Source organism: Populus trichocarpa, chromosome 7 (assembly GCF_000002775.5).
Source record: "Populus trichocarpa isolate Nisqually-1 chromosome 7, P.trichocarpa_v4.1, whole genome shotgun sequence".
Lineage (NCBI taxonomy): Eukaryota > Viridiplantae > Streptophyta > Magnoliopsida > Malpighiales > Salicaceae > Populus > Populus trichocarpa.
Genome location: NC_037291.2, coordinates 2,216,351 through 2,231,737, shown reverse-complemented (window position 1 = coordinate 2,231,737; position 15,387 = coordinate 2,216,351). Strand labels below are relative to the sequence as shown.

Below are 15,387 nucleotides of genomic sequence, written 5' to 3'. Positions count from 1 at the left end.
TTCATGTCATCTCTCTCTGTTTTTTTTGGTTTTTTATGGGTAAGAGTTCTATCTTTTTGATAATTATCAGTTTTTTCATGTTTTAAGATTCCTTTCTGCACTGAGAAATTATTCTTGCGTTAATTTTCTACAATTTTTTATTTATTTAATTTAAAAGGGTATTACCATGCTGATGTGACCAGGGCTTACATTTATCTCTTAAATCTGGCTGTTCTCTTTCGAATAAATGGATTCTATTTTTTTGTTGCTGACAGACTTGGCATGGCTGTTTTCATGCCGTGTTCGTTCAGTTGCCAACCTTCCTTTTTTTTTTTTTTTTTATCATTTTTTAAATTTCTAAATGTATTTTTTTTATGTACATGCATAGATTATTGACACCCAATGTAAGGAATGGGGAAGGACACAAAAATGTTATACAAACATATAGTAGGAGAATAAAACAGAATTCATAAAATAAAATAAAATTATAAAAGGGTAAAATCTGTAGAAAATCAAGTTTTGTTCTTTCTATGCTGCTGTTTCCCTCCCTGCTCTCTGGTTTTCCGTCAAATCTGTTGAGGGTTTTTGCCGGCTGGAAGCCTTGAGTTTTGGATTTTCTAAATTGGTAGCGGCATAGTAAATGATGATCAAGCTCGGATTGAGGCCTTCTGGTTTCGTTTGCTGCTGTTCTGTCCCGCTTGATTTTAGCGGGTGGCTTTTCTTGGTATTATGAAAGTACTGATGTCTCTTGTGGTTTAGTCAGCTATGGAGGCCTGGAGATTTTCTGCTGTAAATTGGTGAAACTCTTGGAGGTTTGGATTGCACATTTCATATGGTTTCTTGGACCATTAAGGACTTGTTTTTCAGTCAGAAACACTTCATGCAAAAAAATAATCATGGGAACAGAGAACTGGCAGATTATGATTCCCTAATTGGGATTATCCCTTTCAATTTATATTTCTACAGATCTTTTGATAACAGGCAAAAGTTCTGTGCAAGTTATACAAAAGAGAGACCTAGACAGTGACTAGAGAAACTCAGCCCCATTCTTTCTTTCTAGCAAGACACCAACAGAAAAGAGAGAACTACCAAAAGTAAGAAACTATATAATTTTGGGATACATTCATCATTACATCCCAAAAAAACAACCTAATCAACTTCTAATATACCAAGATCACCATTTGTTTCTAACACTTCCAAGCTGATGTAGCAATAAGGGGCCTATCTTTCCAGCAAAGAACCAACTCAGCCAGCCGTTTTGCCACATAGAAACCTCTCACTTGCACCTTCCCCAGCAAAGACTCGGCTTGAAAATCAGCAAACTGACTCAAGTGCACTGGCCTCATTCCTGCCCCAACAAATACCTCCCTCCATCGAGACGCTACTCGCCTTCCGCACCCTTCAACTGCTGCTAAAATCTTGGGTTTCAGCAGGAATATCTCAATTTTCCTAGCCCAATCGCCACCAGTAATAGCTGCTGCATCCAAGGAATCAAACATCATTGAATAAAATTCAAGACAATCAACAAAGTTCCTCCTAAAAGACGATCCAGTTCCAGATTCTGTCCACCCTTCACTGTCCACAACTATGACTACACTTGGTGAAACTCGGCGGACATCATTAACAAACGTAGTAACATTATTTGTTGAACCTAGACGGCGAAATATTATTGGAGATAAGATAACAGCAGTTTTCTCTCCATCAACAAACTCGATTGCTTTGAAAGATAGCATTTCAAAAGTACGGAAAGGCACAAACTCTATATGGAGTCTGATCTTGAGCTCATGAGCGAATTGAGAGAGTCTTTCTTTGATCAATTTGGTTTCAATCACAGTGTCTTCTGTTATAACAGCAGTGATTCGAAGAAGCGGAGATGTGAGGTTATTGCACGAGTCTGCTTTGTCTACAAGTTCCCTCATTAAAGAAGCATAGTGGCAGCCAAATCCAATATCAAAGTCTATGACATGAAGAAACACTGAATTTCCATTAAGGGAATCAAGAATAGCTTGGTTGGTGGTGAAGTCAGCGAACATGGGGATTGGAGAGATCCTAAAGAAGGCCTCGTAGGCCTTAATGGTTTGGACAATATTGGACCACGAAGGGATTACAGGATTTGTTTGCGGCCGAGTTGATCCGGTAGCAAGGAGAGACTGGAGAGCGTCTTTGAAGAAAAAAGCGGCTCTTTGGAGTGGTTTACCAATTGGTGATTGAAGTCGATGATTGAGCCGTTCCAGTATCGCTTGTGCAAGTTGTAGCTCGTTCGTGTCGAAACAATCTGCTGCTTTGATAAGCTCTTGAATGAAATCAAAACCAGCATTCCAATTTCCAATATTGTTATGAAAACTATGGGACAAATCAAGAGAAGTCAAATTGTGAGTTGGGATAGAATTAATGTACATATCGTTAAAATCAGAGTGAAGAAACTGGGTAGCATCCATCTGATGAGATGCAGTGAACTCAGGAAGGTTATGGCTTTGGATTTGAGACTCACTGCAGGGACCGAACTGTGGAAAATTCTTGATGAGGGCAGGAGCAGAATCATCATGGAAGTCCAAATCTCTCATGATAGAATCCCAATCCAAAGTTTGCAAGACATGATCATCCCACTCAACAGGATCGTTTGCAGGGGCCGGTTTGCCAGCTCGTGCAGGACTTGGACTGCGACGCAGGTCAAGAACCGAAGTGGGTTCGTAGCACAAGTTTTGATTGTTGGGGTTAATTCTGATGTTTCTGCTGTTATTGTTGGTGTTGTTGCAAGACACTGGTTTTGGATTTTGAGACTGGTTGTTGCAGCTGCTGTTTTGTGTTGAGGGAACTGGAACTTTCATAGCTAAGAGCACAAAGGTAAGTAGCCCCTCTGTGCTTGAAACTCCTTCAATTTTTTTTTTCTCTACTTGTTTTGAGTGCTTTGGAAAGTGGGAAATGGCAAGGGAAGAGGGGGCTTTTGGTGGTTATGATCACTGGCCTTTTATCTTTGCTTGTGTGCATGAGGGGTATCAAGGCATGGTGATCCATGAGAGACATGTGTGGCCATGGCATGCTAGACACGAGTCAGACCAATCCTTTTTATCTCTTCGAAGCTTGTAACTCAAGTCTCTACTTTGCCTTTAGCCTTTTTAGGATTCGTCGTTTATTTTCCCACCTCATGCTGTTCTGATATTGTTCTGGCAGTGGTTTTCTTTCATGGTGTTGGCACTAAGTTACGGTCACTGCTGCCAGTTTGCAGACCTCAATTATTTTGCTTCTGTTAAAGATGTGGGGCTGGAAATTAACTAAGTTTCTAACCTAATAAATTATATGTATAAATATATTAATTCAGTTGCAAACACTAATTGTGAATTGACTTCTTTGTTTGTATTTGCAGAACTCAAGAACTTTAGAACAAAATGTGAAGGTGCCACATGCAAACATATATATTGCCTGTCCCAATTGTCCTTTCTCTTCAATGATTTTACATTAGTTTCCTTCTTGTGATCTGCCTACCCAGAAAGTGAAAGCAAAGAAGTGATAAATAAATCAGTCAGATGGCCATTTTGACTGCAATCACTTTCTCCAACCCTAGGATACAAGACTTAAGTTGGAGCTTCATGCTAGACCAGGAAAGGAATATATAGAAATGAGAGTTAATGCCCCTTCACATCATATGGAGTAAGCATGTAGAGCTTCTTGCAAGTTAGAATCTAAAAAATTCAAGTTTTATTGAGTGCCAACAAAGTTTTAACAATGCCCACTTTGTAGATTCAATAGTGTTTGGGATAGTGATAATTATTGTTTTTTAAAATATATTTTATTTAAAAATATATCAAAATAATATATTATTTTAAAAAATTATTTTTAATATCAGCATATCAAAATAAAAAATATATTTTAAAACAAAAAAATTCAAATTTTTTTAACACAAATGTGGGGTCAAACTCCCCTTTAAAGTCTAAATACATCAACAATTAAGAGCAGTGAAACAGGTTTAAATCCTTTTCATTCAAAAAAATTTAAAATCCATCTCTAGCAAAATAGTACGACCATACTTAATTCCTGAATAAATTTAAGAGAAGGGATAAAACATGGAAAAAAAAATAGTAGTTATTTTTATCCTAGTGTCTCTATCAATTGTTTGATTTGTTTCCATGTTAAAGATTTACGACTATTTATTTTTATATTTTAAAAGTTTTTTAAAAAAATAATAATTTTTTTACTTCAAATTAATATTTTCTTGGTGTTTTCAGATTACCTGATATATTGATATCAAATATAATTTTTTTAAAAAAATATTATTTTAATACTTTAAAAAATAACCATTACCACAATCTCTTATTAAATTATACATTATATTCTATAATACCATCCAATTAAAAAATAAATAAAGGCACAGTGTGCCTAGTGTTTTACTACGACCTATGAGTGATCAAATATTGTGCATTCCTATGGAACCTTTTTTTTTTTTTGTCGTTATTATTTTTTTTTATTATATCATTTCAAATTAATTGATGATTGAATTTAAAGGTTTGTTTTGAGTTATTTTCTTTCGGCTTTTTGCATTCTCAAAAAAGAGTCTATGCATTAAATTGGTTTTTAGTTTTGCAAAGAAGAATTCGGTTTTGTTGTTGGGAGTAATAAAAAATAAAGGGTTCAAAATAAAAAATTTGGTAAGGCATTTAAAAAAAATGTTGTGTCGACGCTTTTTTTAAAAAATTTAGGCTTAGGATTCTGTACAATTTTTTCTGTCCTTTAGAGATGGATCGAAAGAGATTTTTTTGGTTTGATTTTGTATTTTTAATTTATTTAAGTATTTTTTCTAAGCTTGAAAATTAATTTCTTAAAGTTATTAGAGTGTTTTTTAGATGAAAATATATTGAAATTAAGTTTTTTTTGGTAAAAAATTGCCCACATGCTGATTTTTTAACCATTATAGTATTCAAAATCTGATATGCAAATGATTTATAATGTATTTTGTCTGCCGGAACAAATAATATATTGTCTACTTAAAAAAATATTAATAAAAAAAATAAAAATCCAAACACACAACATAATTATAGGCTCACGCGCTTGGGCTTATTCTTAAGCCCAGGTGCTCAAAGTTAAAAAAAAAAAATGGAATTTTATCCTGAAATTTTTTTTAAGTAAAGACTGTTTACTGATCCTTCAATTCTTGATAGCATTCCAAGGGGAAAATCTAATAAAGCTATTTATTGAATAACATAGGGATATAATTGAATAATCCAAACACTATAAAGGACTAATTTCAAGTGCAAAATGACGAAGAGGTCAATTGTGAGCGTCAATGTTCCATTAACTTATTTGTCCCCACAAAAGTCCTAAGAACAAACACTACCACCCTCTCATTGTCACATCTTCTTGGAAATAGAAAGCATAGGTTCTATTTCATTTGACCAATGAACAGGTTCATAAAATTCAACAACTTTCTCGACGGATTGGGGTGAAATTATGATAGTTTTAGACGAGATTCATTGGAGACATGCAAAAAAAAAAAAAAAAATTCATTGTAATTTCACTATCACTTTTTATTTCATTTTTCCAAAAAATGTCATTTTTTTTAAATTAACATGGGTGTCTGGACCAGCTTGCGCGCACCTCAACTAATTCCACGAGTTCTTAAATTAACGATCATTTAAACTTCTAGTGACCATCATATTAGCAATTATATGACTTTTCTTTTCAGCAATATGGTGTTTAATTTTACAATAGAGAGTATTCAACCAAGAATTCCCATTTGTTATTGTAAATGAGTTATTTCAACTCTCTTTTTTTTTTTTTCTGATCAAGTTGAATTTTTTTTATTTAATTTCTATTCTTACATATAGTTAATATGCATACCATGTTAATCAATATGTTTTTTTTTTGAACTTCTTATCATTGACTTAAGCAGCCATTCGAATAATAATCTTATTATTAACAAATATTTCAGTTCATTAACTCCTCCCTCTGCTATGGGTGCGTGATTAATTCTACAAAACACTATGGGAGTAGGAAAGAAAAGTTACCACAAATTAAAATTTATAGAACTCTTGTTGACGGAAGATATGACCCCCGAGTGGGGTCCGATATTTGACATCCTATCCGATCTGATTGGCTACGGCTGACTTTGTAGGACCCCACTTGCGGCTTTTTGTCGGATATGCATGTACATATATGCATCAAAGGTTTGAGGTTCATCGATCGTTCTTGCATACAGGCATACAGCTGCGTTGAGCAGTAGAATCCAAGCCCACGTAAGATCTGTATAGCTTTGGCGGCCAAGAGAAAGAAAGAATGGAAAGAGAAAAAGAAAAGGAAACTAAAAAGAAGAAGAGAATATGTTCTCGTTTAGGTTAGTGGTATTATCTTTCATTTTTTGATTGATTGATTGATGATGAAAACAGTACCACAGGCACTGGAAAGGAAGAAGCCACCATTCAAGGACAAAGAGAAAGGGTTTTAGGCTAGCTTTGCATTTGCATGCCCACCTCTGCGAAAAGATATTTCAAATTTTAGCTTTGTGTGTGATGCATGCAGTCATGCCGTAATCAAAGCTCATCATGCGTCTCCTTCATTAGAATTCTGCTTAATTTTTATTGTTCTTTGATGGAAACATCTCAAGGGATCCAATGCTAGCTGCTCCCTCTTACACTACGTACCTTAATTTTGCCAGTTCTTCCATGTATTAGTAACTAATATATTGTAAGATTTTCTTTTCTTTCTTTCGATTTTTAATTTCCTTTGAAATTAATCCCTTAATAAAAAGCAGTGGTCAAGTTTCAAAGCTCTACAGATGTTATAATAGGAGGAGCAATTCACTCGAATTATATGGTTTCAAAAATTTTAGTCATTCAAAAGATGAAATGATTAAAGTGCAGATTACTGCAAGAAACCTCAAAAGTTAGCGGGTGGTTTTGCTTTCTTCCTTGTTTTTTGAGTTCAATTTTTGAAATAAATATTCAAAGAAGTTTATTCAAGTAAATGATGTGTTTTTAAGATTCTTTAATTTGAAAAAAATTATAATTTTGACAAATTATTTAGCTTAAACTTAAAACATCAATTCAATTTAAAAATTTAAGTTATATAATTTATATTTTTTTTCTAATTAACAATATGTGATTATTAAATTAGAAATAAAAATTATTTATTTTATTTTTAATAAATTCCCCAATAAAAAATTGTTATCTTATTACTTATATAAAACTCTCCAATACAAAATTCCCCGACACATTAATTAATTAATTAATTAACCTTTCGCTCATAGCAAATCATATGAAATTAGATTGTTTTCATTTTTGTGAAGTTCGAGACATATTCTTCGTACGTACTATGAAAGTGACATTATTATTCTAGAAAATGCAATACAACAAAACCAAAGGATTCCATGAGAAATTTAAAAACAAGTGCTAAGTAGTCAATTATTAGCAGAGAATATTTGTGATTTGAATAGTACCATTTACATCTCTTGATTTATATATAAATATATATGATATGATATGATTGACTAAATATCTCGAGCTCTACTTTATAATTTGGTTCTTAAAAGTGGCTATTCATCCGTGAATTATATCTAAGAGTGTTTCCATGATATATATATATATATATATATATATATATATATATATATATATATATATATATATAAGAAACAATTAACCAATACAAGGCAGCATTCTTTAGCATCCTTGGAAGAAAACTAATATTCTGCATGAACTCGTGATTAACATTGGTTCATACTTGAGAGTATTTTATTTTGGGAGAAGGTTCAAGTCAAATACTTAGGTATTAAGGCTCTTAAGGACACGGAACACACGCGATGGATAGAAGAAAGAGAGGGAATTAATAAGGGCAGCTTGTAGAACACAAAAGTTAGGGTTTGAGATTCCAATTTATAATCATTCACGTAAAAAGATAGTCTGTACACACATCACTGAAAAAGAAAAAGGCAAAGAAAGGTGGGAGTGGAGGGTCATTCAAATCGGGCATGCAAGATAGTGGCGGATCTTCTATCTTGTATTTTACAAGCAACAACCCTTAAACAAGTCCTTTTACAATAAGGGTAGGATCCTTAGGATATGTTGGTTTTGCTTTGAAAAAATACCATATGATTCAATTAGTTTTCTTTACGACCACAATTATTCAAGTTTTCATGTGATTCCTTTAACATTTTGTACGTGGCCCATGCTAGTTTCTTTCTTTAATTTCACTGCCATCATCATGGGCGCCGGGGACCATGAAGAATCCCACAGTCTGGTTAAAATCACAGTGTTATGTGGTCTGCAGGGAAAGTTGTTTTTTGGTAGCTCTGTTTCTTTTGCCACTTGAATTCATGATGAAATGACCAACTCATGAGATTTATCATCCACTTGGAAAAGAATTCTCAAGCGTCACAGTCAGCTAGGGTTAGAGAACATCACAGAACTCTCCCAGTAGGAAGTCAACTTGTTAAATCTTGTTCAAGAAGGAAGAAAGCCGATGTTCACCTTGCATGTAAAATCTTCTTTTGCCTAGTTTTGAAGTTCTTGATCTGATATATAATTAATTAGAGGGTTGGTAAGGAGATATATAGCTTGAGTCTCATTAATTTACTAGCTTTTCAAACCAAGTGTAGCATGGTTTTTTTGTTTTTTTATCTTAATTTAATATAATTTTATAAGAATAAAATAAATTATGTTGGGTTTTAATGAATTTCTTTAACAAATTCAAATATTGCATCAAAATATTCACAATTGTAAAAGGATATCAATTCCTTGTCTTTTGTTTTGATCTTCTTTCACACACAATAATATTGAATCTTTGTAGCTTTCTTTCTCTATATTGGAGAGTATCATCTCCACAAACAAGCTGATGGTTTGCATTAGTAAGAAGACTAACTTTTGTTGTTATTACATTATACATTTCACATGATCATAGTATTTAATTAATTAGGAAAGCTTTTGAAATGAACAAAGGCAATGGATTTGTTTTACTAGGGCCCATTTACCCAAAAGCTTGAGGGCCTAATCTTAGCCCGTGAGGACATGTTTCGTCCAAAGAATGAGAGTTCTAAGCTAGCAATTGTAAGCCTATATTGTTCAAGCTAGAATAGAGCTTAGGACAATGGCCCTATCAAGAAAGAAACGTGCCCGTCTATGTCCATCCCTCACCTTGATCCAAAAACAAGAAGAAATAAAACTTGAGTGTACTCGATCCAGTCCACCACTTGTTGCCGAAAACTGTGCCTTATCTTTTCAAGAAATGAAACTATTTTCGAAGCAAAACCAGGACCTCGTCCCTGAAAAAAGGATCAAATTAGATCTTTACCACTTTGTATTTTAGCGGGAAGAGTTCGTCTAAGCAACAGCCACGTGATGCCATGAACATCTACGTGTCCACATGGATGACACGTAGCTCCTCGTCATCTCTTTATATAGATCATCATCATAGCTATAACTCAATCAGTGGCTTGAGCTCATTAATTTCTCCTTTCCTTTGCTAAAAATGCTGCAAAAGGTGCCGCTTTTATCACTCCTGTTTTTGGGTTTACTACTCTGTCTCTCTATTCATGTAGAGGCCTTCAGTGAGGATGTTTCAGCTTGGGAGAGACCTTATCTGGTGAGGAGAGGACACAGGAGGTCTCTGGTGGTGACAGAATATGGAGAGATTTCAGCTGCTGAAATTAGTAGTGGAACAAAAGGGCCATACCATATTCAGTTCATCACATTGGAGCCTAACTCCTTGTTGCTCCCTGTGCTTCTCCATGCTGACATGGTCTTTTATGTACACACAGGTAAGTGCTTAAGCTTAGCCAATGTTGCTTACACTAGAAGATCCATATTCAACAGTATGCTTTATGTTCTTACATTTGGATGCAGGGAATGGGAAGTTGAGTTGGACCGATGGAAGAGAAATGAAGAGGATGAATCTACGGAGAGGAGATGTATATAGACTGCAGGCAGGCTCAGTTTTCTTTGTTCGAAGTAACCTAGACTCGGAAAGACAGAAGATGAGGATCCATGCTATCTTTTCCAATACAGATGAGGACATATATGTATAGGATTCTTGAGACCCTTTTCTCCTTTCCTCTTATTATTTTGTAATTACCTGGTAATCCTTGAGAAAATTTTTGAAGAGAAGTTGTTTAGAGCTGTAATAAGTAGTAAGTCTACTGTTTTTGTTTCTGACGTTGCAAATATTAATGTAGGAGCCATCAATTGGAGCATACTCTAGCGTCAGCGATCTGGTCCTTGGATTTGATAGAAAAGTCCTTCAAGAGGCTTTTAAGGTATAATGATCGATGACTTATTTCTAATAGTTTGTCAACTTAATTAGCATTCTTATATAATCAACATTTATGTGTGTTATATTTTCTAGTATTGTTTTGCCCTAATAACAATGCTATGGTAGGTGCTATAAATTAATCTGAAGTGCAATATTTATCTGATAAAATAAATATATATTATACATTTGATTGAATTAGTCACTGCTTGATCCACAAACAAAACATTATCTAATTGAGACTGATTTCGCAACAAGTTTCAAGCCCTTTTATGTGCAGAGCTTTGTGCCTCAAAATTTTGAACTTCTTGAAAGATGTACTAAAACATGTACTGCAAATTGGTTTCTCAAGGTCCCTGAAGAAGTTTTAGAGGAATTAACCAGTGCAACGAAGCCACCAGCAGTGGTGCACGCAGTAACAAAGGATCAGAAATCAGTATACTGGGAATTGGAAGACCGAATGCTAGATTTCCTTATCGGAAACAAACATAAGAAAACCAAGGAAACCAAGACATTCAACATTCTAGATGCTAAGCCAGATTTTGAGAATTGTAATGGGTGGAGTCTGACTGTAGACAAACATAGCTTGAAATCACTAAGTGATTCCAACATTGGAATATTCATGGTGAACTTGACAAAGGTAATGCCTTCGAATGTAAATTAATCTTAAGCTTTGCTCTCATAGCATGGCTTAGAACGAAGCTGGCAGTTACTAGCTAGTGTTTTCATTAGCATTTCCATTGATGGTTTTCGTTTCAGGGATCCATGATGGGGCCACATTGGAATCCAATGGCTACTGAGATAGCAATAGTGTTGCACGGGCGAGGGATGGTTCGGGTGATTTGTCATAGCACAGCAAATGAATCAGAGTGCAAAAACATGAGGTTTAAGGTTAAGGAAGGGGATGTTTTTGCAGTGCCTAGGTTCCATCCTATGGCTCAAATTTCCTTCAACAATGATTCATTTGTTTTCATGGGGTTCAGCACATCAACAAAGAGAAATCATCCTCAATTTCTGACTGGGAAGAGCTCAATCCTCCAAATATTGGACAGAGGCATCTTGGCTGTGTCATTCAATGTTACTAACACCACAATGGATCAGCTTTTAAATGCTCAGGAAGAAGCGCTCATATTGGATTGCACTTCTTGTGCTGAGATAGAGGAGAATAAAATGAAGGAAGAATTTGAAAAGGAAAAGCAGGAAGAGGAGGCTAGGAAGAGAGAGGAAGAGGAGGCTAGAAAGAAAGAGGAAGAAGAAGCTAGGAAAAGAGAAGAGGAGGAAGAGAGGGAAAGGGAGGAAGAGGAGGCTAGGAAGAGAGAAGAAGCGGAGAGGGAACGACAAGAAGAGGAAGAAAAACAGAGGAGGGAGGAGGAGGAAGAGGAGGCTAGGAAAAGAGAAGAGGAGGAGAGGGAAAGGGAGGAAGAGGAGGCTAGGAAGAGAGAAGAAGAGGAGAGGAGAGAACAGGAAGAAGCGGAGAGGGAACGACAAGAAGAGGAAGAAAAACAGAGGAGGGAGGAGGAGGAAGAGGAGGCTAGGAAAAGAGAAGAAGCGGAGAGGGAACGACAGGAAGAGGAAGAAAAACAGAGGAGGGAGGAGGAGGAAGAGGAGGCTAGGAAAAGAGAAGAGGAGCAGAGGGAAAGGGAGGAAGAGGAGAGAAGAGAACAGGAAGAAGAGGAGAGGGAACGACAAGAAGAGGAAGAAAAACAGAGGAGAGAAGAGGAGGAGCAGCAAGAAGAGGCTAGGAGAAGAGAAGAAAAAAAGAAGCGACAAGAGAAGCAAAGACAACGAGAAGAGACCCCCAGGAGGGAGCATGAAGAGGCAAGGAGACAAGAAGAAGAAAGGCAAAAGCGACGCTGGAAAGAAGAAGAAAGGGCTAAGGAAAGGGAAAGACGTGAAGGAGGGGGAGAACAACCAGAGGAACAAGAAGTGGAAGCTAGAAAAGAAGATCAAGAGCGTAAAGGTGATGAAGGGAAAGGAAGAAGAGCTTTAAGGAATCCTTGGAAGCTCTAAATTTGACTACTTTCCAAGCATTTACATGCAGTCTCTTGTTTTTATGCTTTTCAACCACTCTTTTAATAAGCTGTGAGATCCACGTTTTGTATCTCAGTTTTTGGCATTAGTGTTTCATGCAACGAGATGAGTTTTTTCACGAGTTTGCATGCATAACTTCATGCGATGAGAATTGCAATTCATGGTTCTTGCTACTGGCTTAAAGGTTCAGAGACTTTGATTTCTTTGCTTAATTGATCGAGACTTTCCCGTCAAAAGTTAGGGGAACTCTGATCATTTTTATACAAATTGATCCTTAAACAGGCACCAAACAGCTGGCTTGTTCATAGCACGAGTTTAGAAAATCAAATATTTGAATGTGCAGAACGAAAATAAAGCAATCATCGAGACTACTGTCAACTGCTAAAATAGTAAAAGAATGAATGAAATGTAAAACAGAACTGAGAATGTAGTTACATGCTTCGAAGTACAGAGTAGCACTCCTCTAACCGCATTTTGATGGCACTCGAACCAGATATTAGGTTGGAGCCAGGAAGTTAAGAATTTTTTTTTTTTTTTAGTTTAACGTGGGTGTCCGGGCCAGCTTGCGCGCACCTCGACTAATTCCACGGGCCCTGAAGTTAACGACCATGTAAGTCTCTAGTGGTCATCATATGAGCAACCACAGGGCTCGAACCTGAGACCACAGAGGAAGCAAACCTCTTGGTCTCAAGCTCTTACCACTGGACCACCACCTAGATGGTTCAGGAAGTTAAGAATTTAATTTTATTAGTGGTTGATAATCCAAAAAATGCATAGAGAGGTTTTTTTGGTTTTTATCATTTTAACACTTAATAAAAGTTTTGGGAAAATAACATGTATTAGAAAAATATTAGAATAGTAGCATAGCTTAGTACAAAATCAACCGGAAATAATTGTGGTTGTAAACTTCATATCTCTCTTCATGTTAACTAGCAAGTACAAAACTCAATTTAAAATTTCATGAAAATTCAATGATATAAAATATAAGATTTAAGATATAATGGTTTAAGATAAGCTAATGTGACATAAAAAAATTAAAAAAAAATTAAAAGAAAGAATAGGTTACCGGGAACACATCAAGAATCTGTTTTTGATACACTCGGTACTGTTAAAATAATCCTAACCACACCTTAGAAGACCACGAGATCGCAATTGGTTAAGGGTTTTGTTTGAAAGAAAAAATAGGTTACCGAGAACACATTAAGAATCTATTTTTGATACACTCGGTACTGTTAAAATAATCTCGACAAAATAATTCTAACTACACCTTGAAAGTTCACTAAACGAGATCATAATTGGTTAGAGGGTTTGAGGTTAATTTAGAATTAATCACGATCTTATTTGATCATCTTCTAAGATATAGTCACTAGTCAGAATTATCAAGATTTTTTTAATAATACTAATTATATTAAATATTATTATTAAAATCACGAATCAATTTATAAAATCATTCAATTTTACAGATAAACATATATCTAACATCCAAACTCAAACTAAAAACCTGAAAACTGCTAAAATCAAACTTGACACATGCAATATAATTAAACTCGGACAAAATCGTGCAAAATCACGAATTTGCACCCGAGTTTATGATTTTGCAAAATGCAGTCTTTAAGGCCAAAACCCACTTTGGACTTTCTACAAACACGTTTCCACCTTCTACACCATCTTCTCCGTTGCCTCTCAATCCCATAGCAAGGCCTTGTAACACTAACCCCTTTTCACAATCTTCTCCAAGAGTCACAAAGAAAAAACCCGCCTCCAAATCCCTGGCATGTTCATGGGTTGCCAAATAATAGTAACAGTAACACTTCAATTAGCCCAAAATCCAGTCCTTTTTTGTCCAATGATAATATACGTTCTGGGTCTGTTTTAGTGCCACCATTCTCGAGGAATGGTGGTAATGGCGGTGGTGATTGCAGTAATAATAGTGTTGATTTCCCTTATGAGTATCAATTAGATGATTATCTTTCGTTTCTTGATGACCCCTCTATAAAAAATGAGGGCTTTATGGACCAAAGGGGTTCGATTGGGTGGTTATCCGATTGCTAATAGAGATAGCCATTTGCATAGAAGGAGATTTTCAGAGAGCGATGCGTGTTTTGGTGCTGAAGATGGGGGTTTTGGTCTTGGGTATAAGCCTTGTCTGTGTTTTGCTAGAGAGTTCTGCAAGAATGGAGAAAGTTGCAAGTTTGTTCATGGTGGTGGTGTTCTCGTGGGTTCACCAAGGGAAACGGAGGAGCTTTATTTGCAACTGCAAGAGGAGATGATGAGAATGAAGGCTGCATAGCAACAGCAGCAACAAAGGTTGGTTTTTTCTTTTGCAGCAACAGAATAAAACCGAGCGGTAGAGGTATATTCAAGATTACTAATTTTGCTTTTAGCATGCCTTATCCTCATATAACGTGGAATTTTGGTCTGAATTTGGTGTACCTGTTGATTTGAGGACATTATTGTTCAACTGAGCAATCCCTTACTTATATACAAGATGAGACCAAGGGTACATCGTAGGTTAACTTACTTCAAAGTTTCTTAGAATAACGATGACGATGAAGGCAAGTTAAAGGTAATGAGACTGCTTTTAATTTATATTATATATTAATAGATTATTTGTTTGAGGTTTGTTATTTTTTTTAAATAAAATTTTATAAATATATTATAATGCATTGTATTTTTAAATTACCTAAATTATGTAGAAATTTTTATTTAAACTATTTATTTTATTTTTAAGATGATTGAATTTTTATATTGTTTATTTTATTTTTGTTTTAATTATATTATATTGTTATTTATTACTTGAATTGAATTGAATTGTTAATAGATAATTACTTATAATTTTACAATTTGAGTTTATATTGTATTTTTTGGTTAAAAAAAAATATTTTTAACAGTGTCAAAAACAGATTCCTGTCCCCAGTAACTTGTCTTTTCTTTTCACTCTCTTTTTTATTATTATTTTTCTTTTCTATCATATCACTTTATTTCATTTTTTTTCTCATTATTAGATCTTAACTTTTGTTAAAGTTAATTAATTTGTTAAAGATATGTCTTTTAAAACAACTGGTATTTTCAATAATTTTAATAAACCATCAGTTCTGTTTCTATAATTTCCATGTTGATTGGTAATAATACACCTTCAGGCTTGGT

General features: G+C 35.0%; 2 protein-coding genes and 1 long non-coding RNA gene across 3 annotated transcripts; 2 read left to right on the top strand and 1 right to left on the bottom strand.

Annotated features, from left to right (window-relative positions):
* Positions 1 to 890: 890 nt before the first annotated feature.
* On the bottom strand, positions 891 to 3,114 carry LOC7478019 (scarecrow-like protein 15). Its single transcript, XM_002310761.3, has one exon. It carries the CDS (start codon positions 2,805 to 2,807, stop codon positions 1,167 to 1,169), a length of 1,641 nt encoding a protein of 546 aa, XP_002310797.2. The 5' UTR covers positions 2,808 to 3,114; the 3' UTR covers positions 891 to 1,166.
* A 6,012-nt stretch (positions 3,115 to 9,126) lies between these two features.
* Positions 9,127 to 12,433, top strand: LOC18101208 (vicilin-like seed storage protein At2g18540). Its single transcript, XM_006380688.3, has 5 exons — positions 9,127 to 9,721; positions 9,807 to 9,982; positions 10,136 to 10,216; positions 10,562 to 10,849; positions 10,969 to 12,433. The coding sequence occupies exons 1-5, from the start codon at positions 9,433 to 9,435 to the stop codon at positions 12,217 to 12,219; spliced, it is 2,085 nt and encodes a 694-aa protein (XP_006380750.2). The 5' UTR covers positions 9,127 to 9,432; the 3' UTR covers positions 12,220 to 12,433.
* Positions 12,434 to 13,698: 1,265 nt separating this feature from the next.
* LOC127905583 (uncharacterized) lies at positions 13,699 to 14,980 on the top strand. The gene is made up of 2 exons (XR_008059732.1): positions 13,699 to 14,593; positions 14,687 to 14,980. It is a non-coding gene; the product is annotated as an uncharacterized LOC127905583 (long non-coding RNA).
* The last annotated feature ends 407 nt before the right edge of the window (positions 14,981 to 15,387 follow it).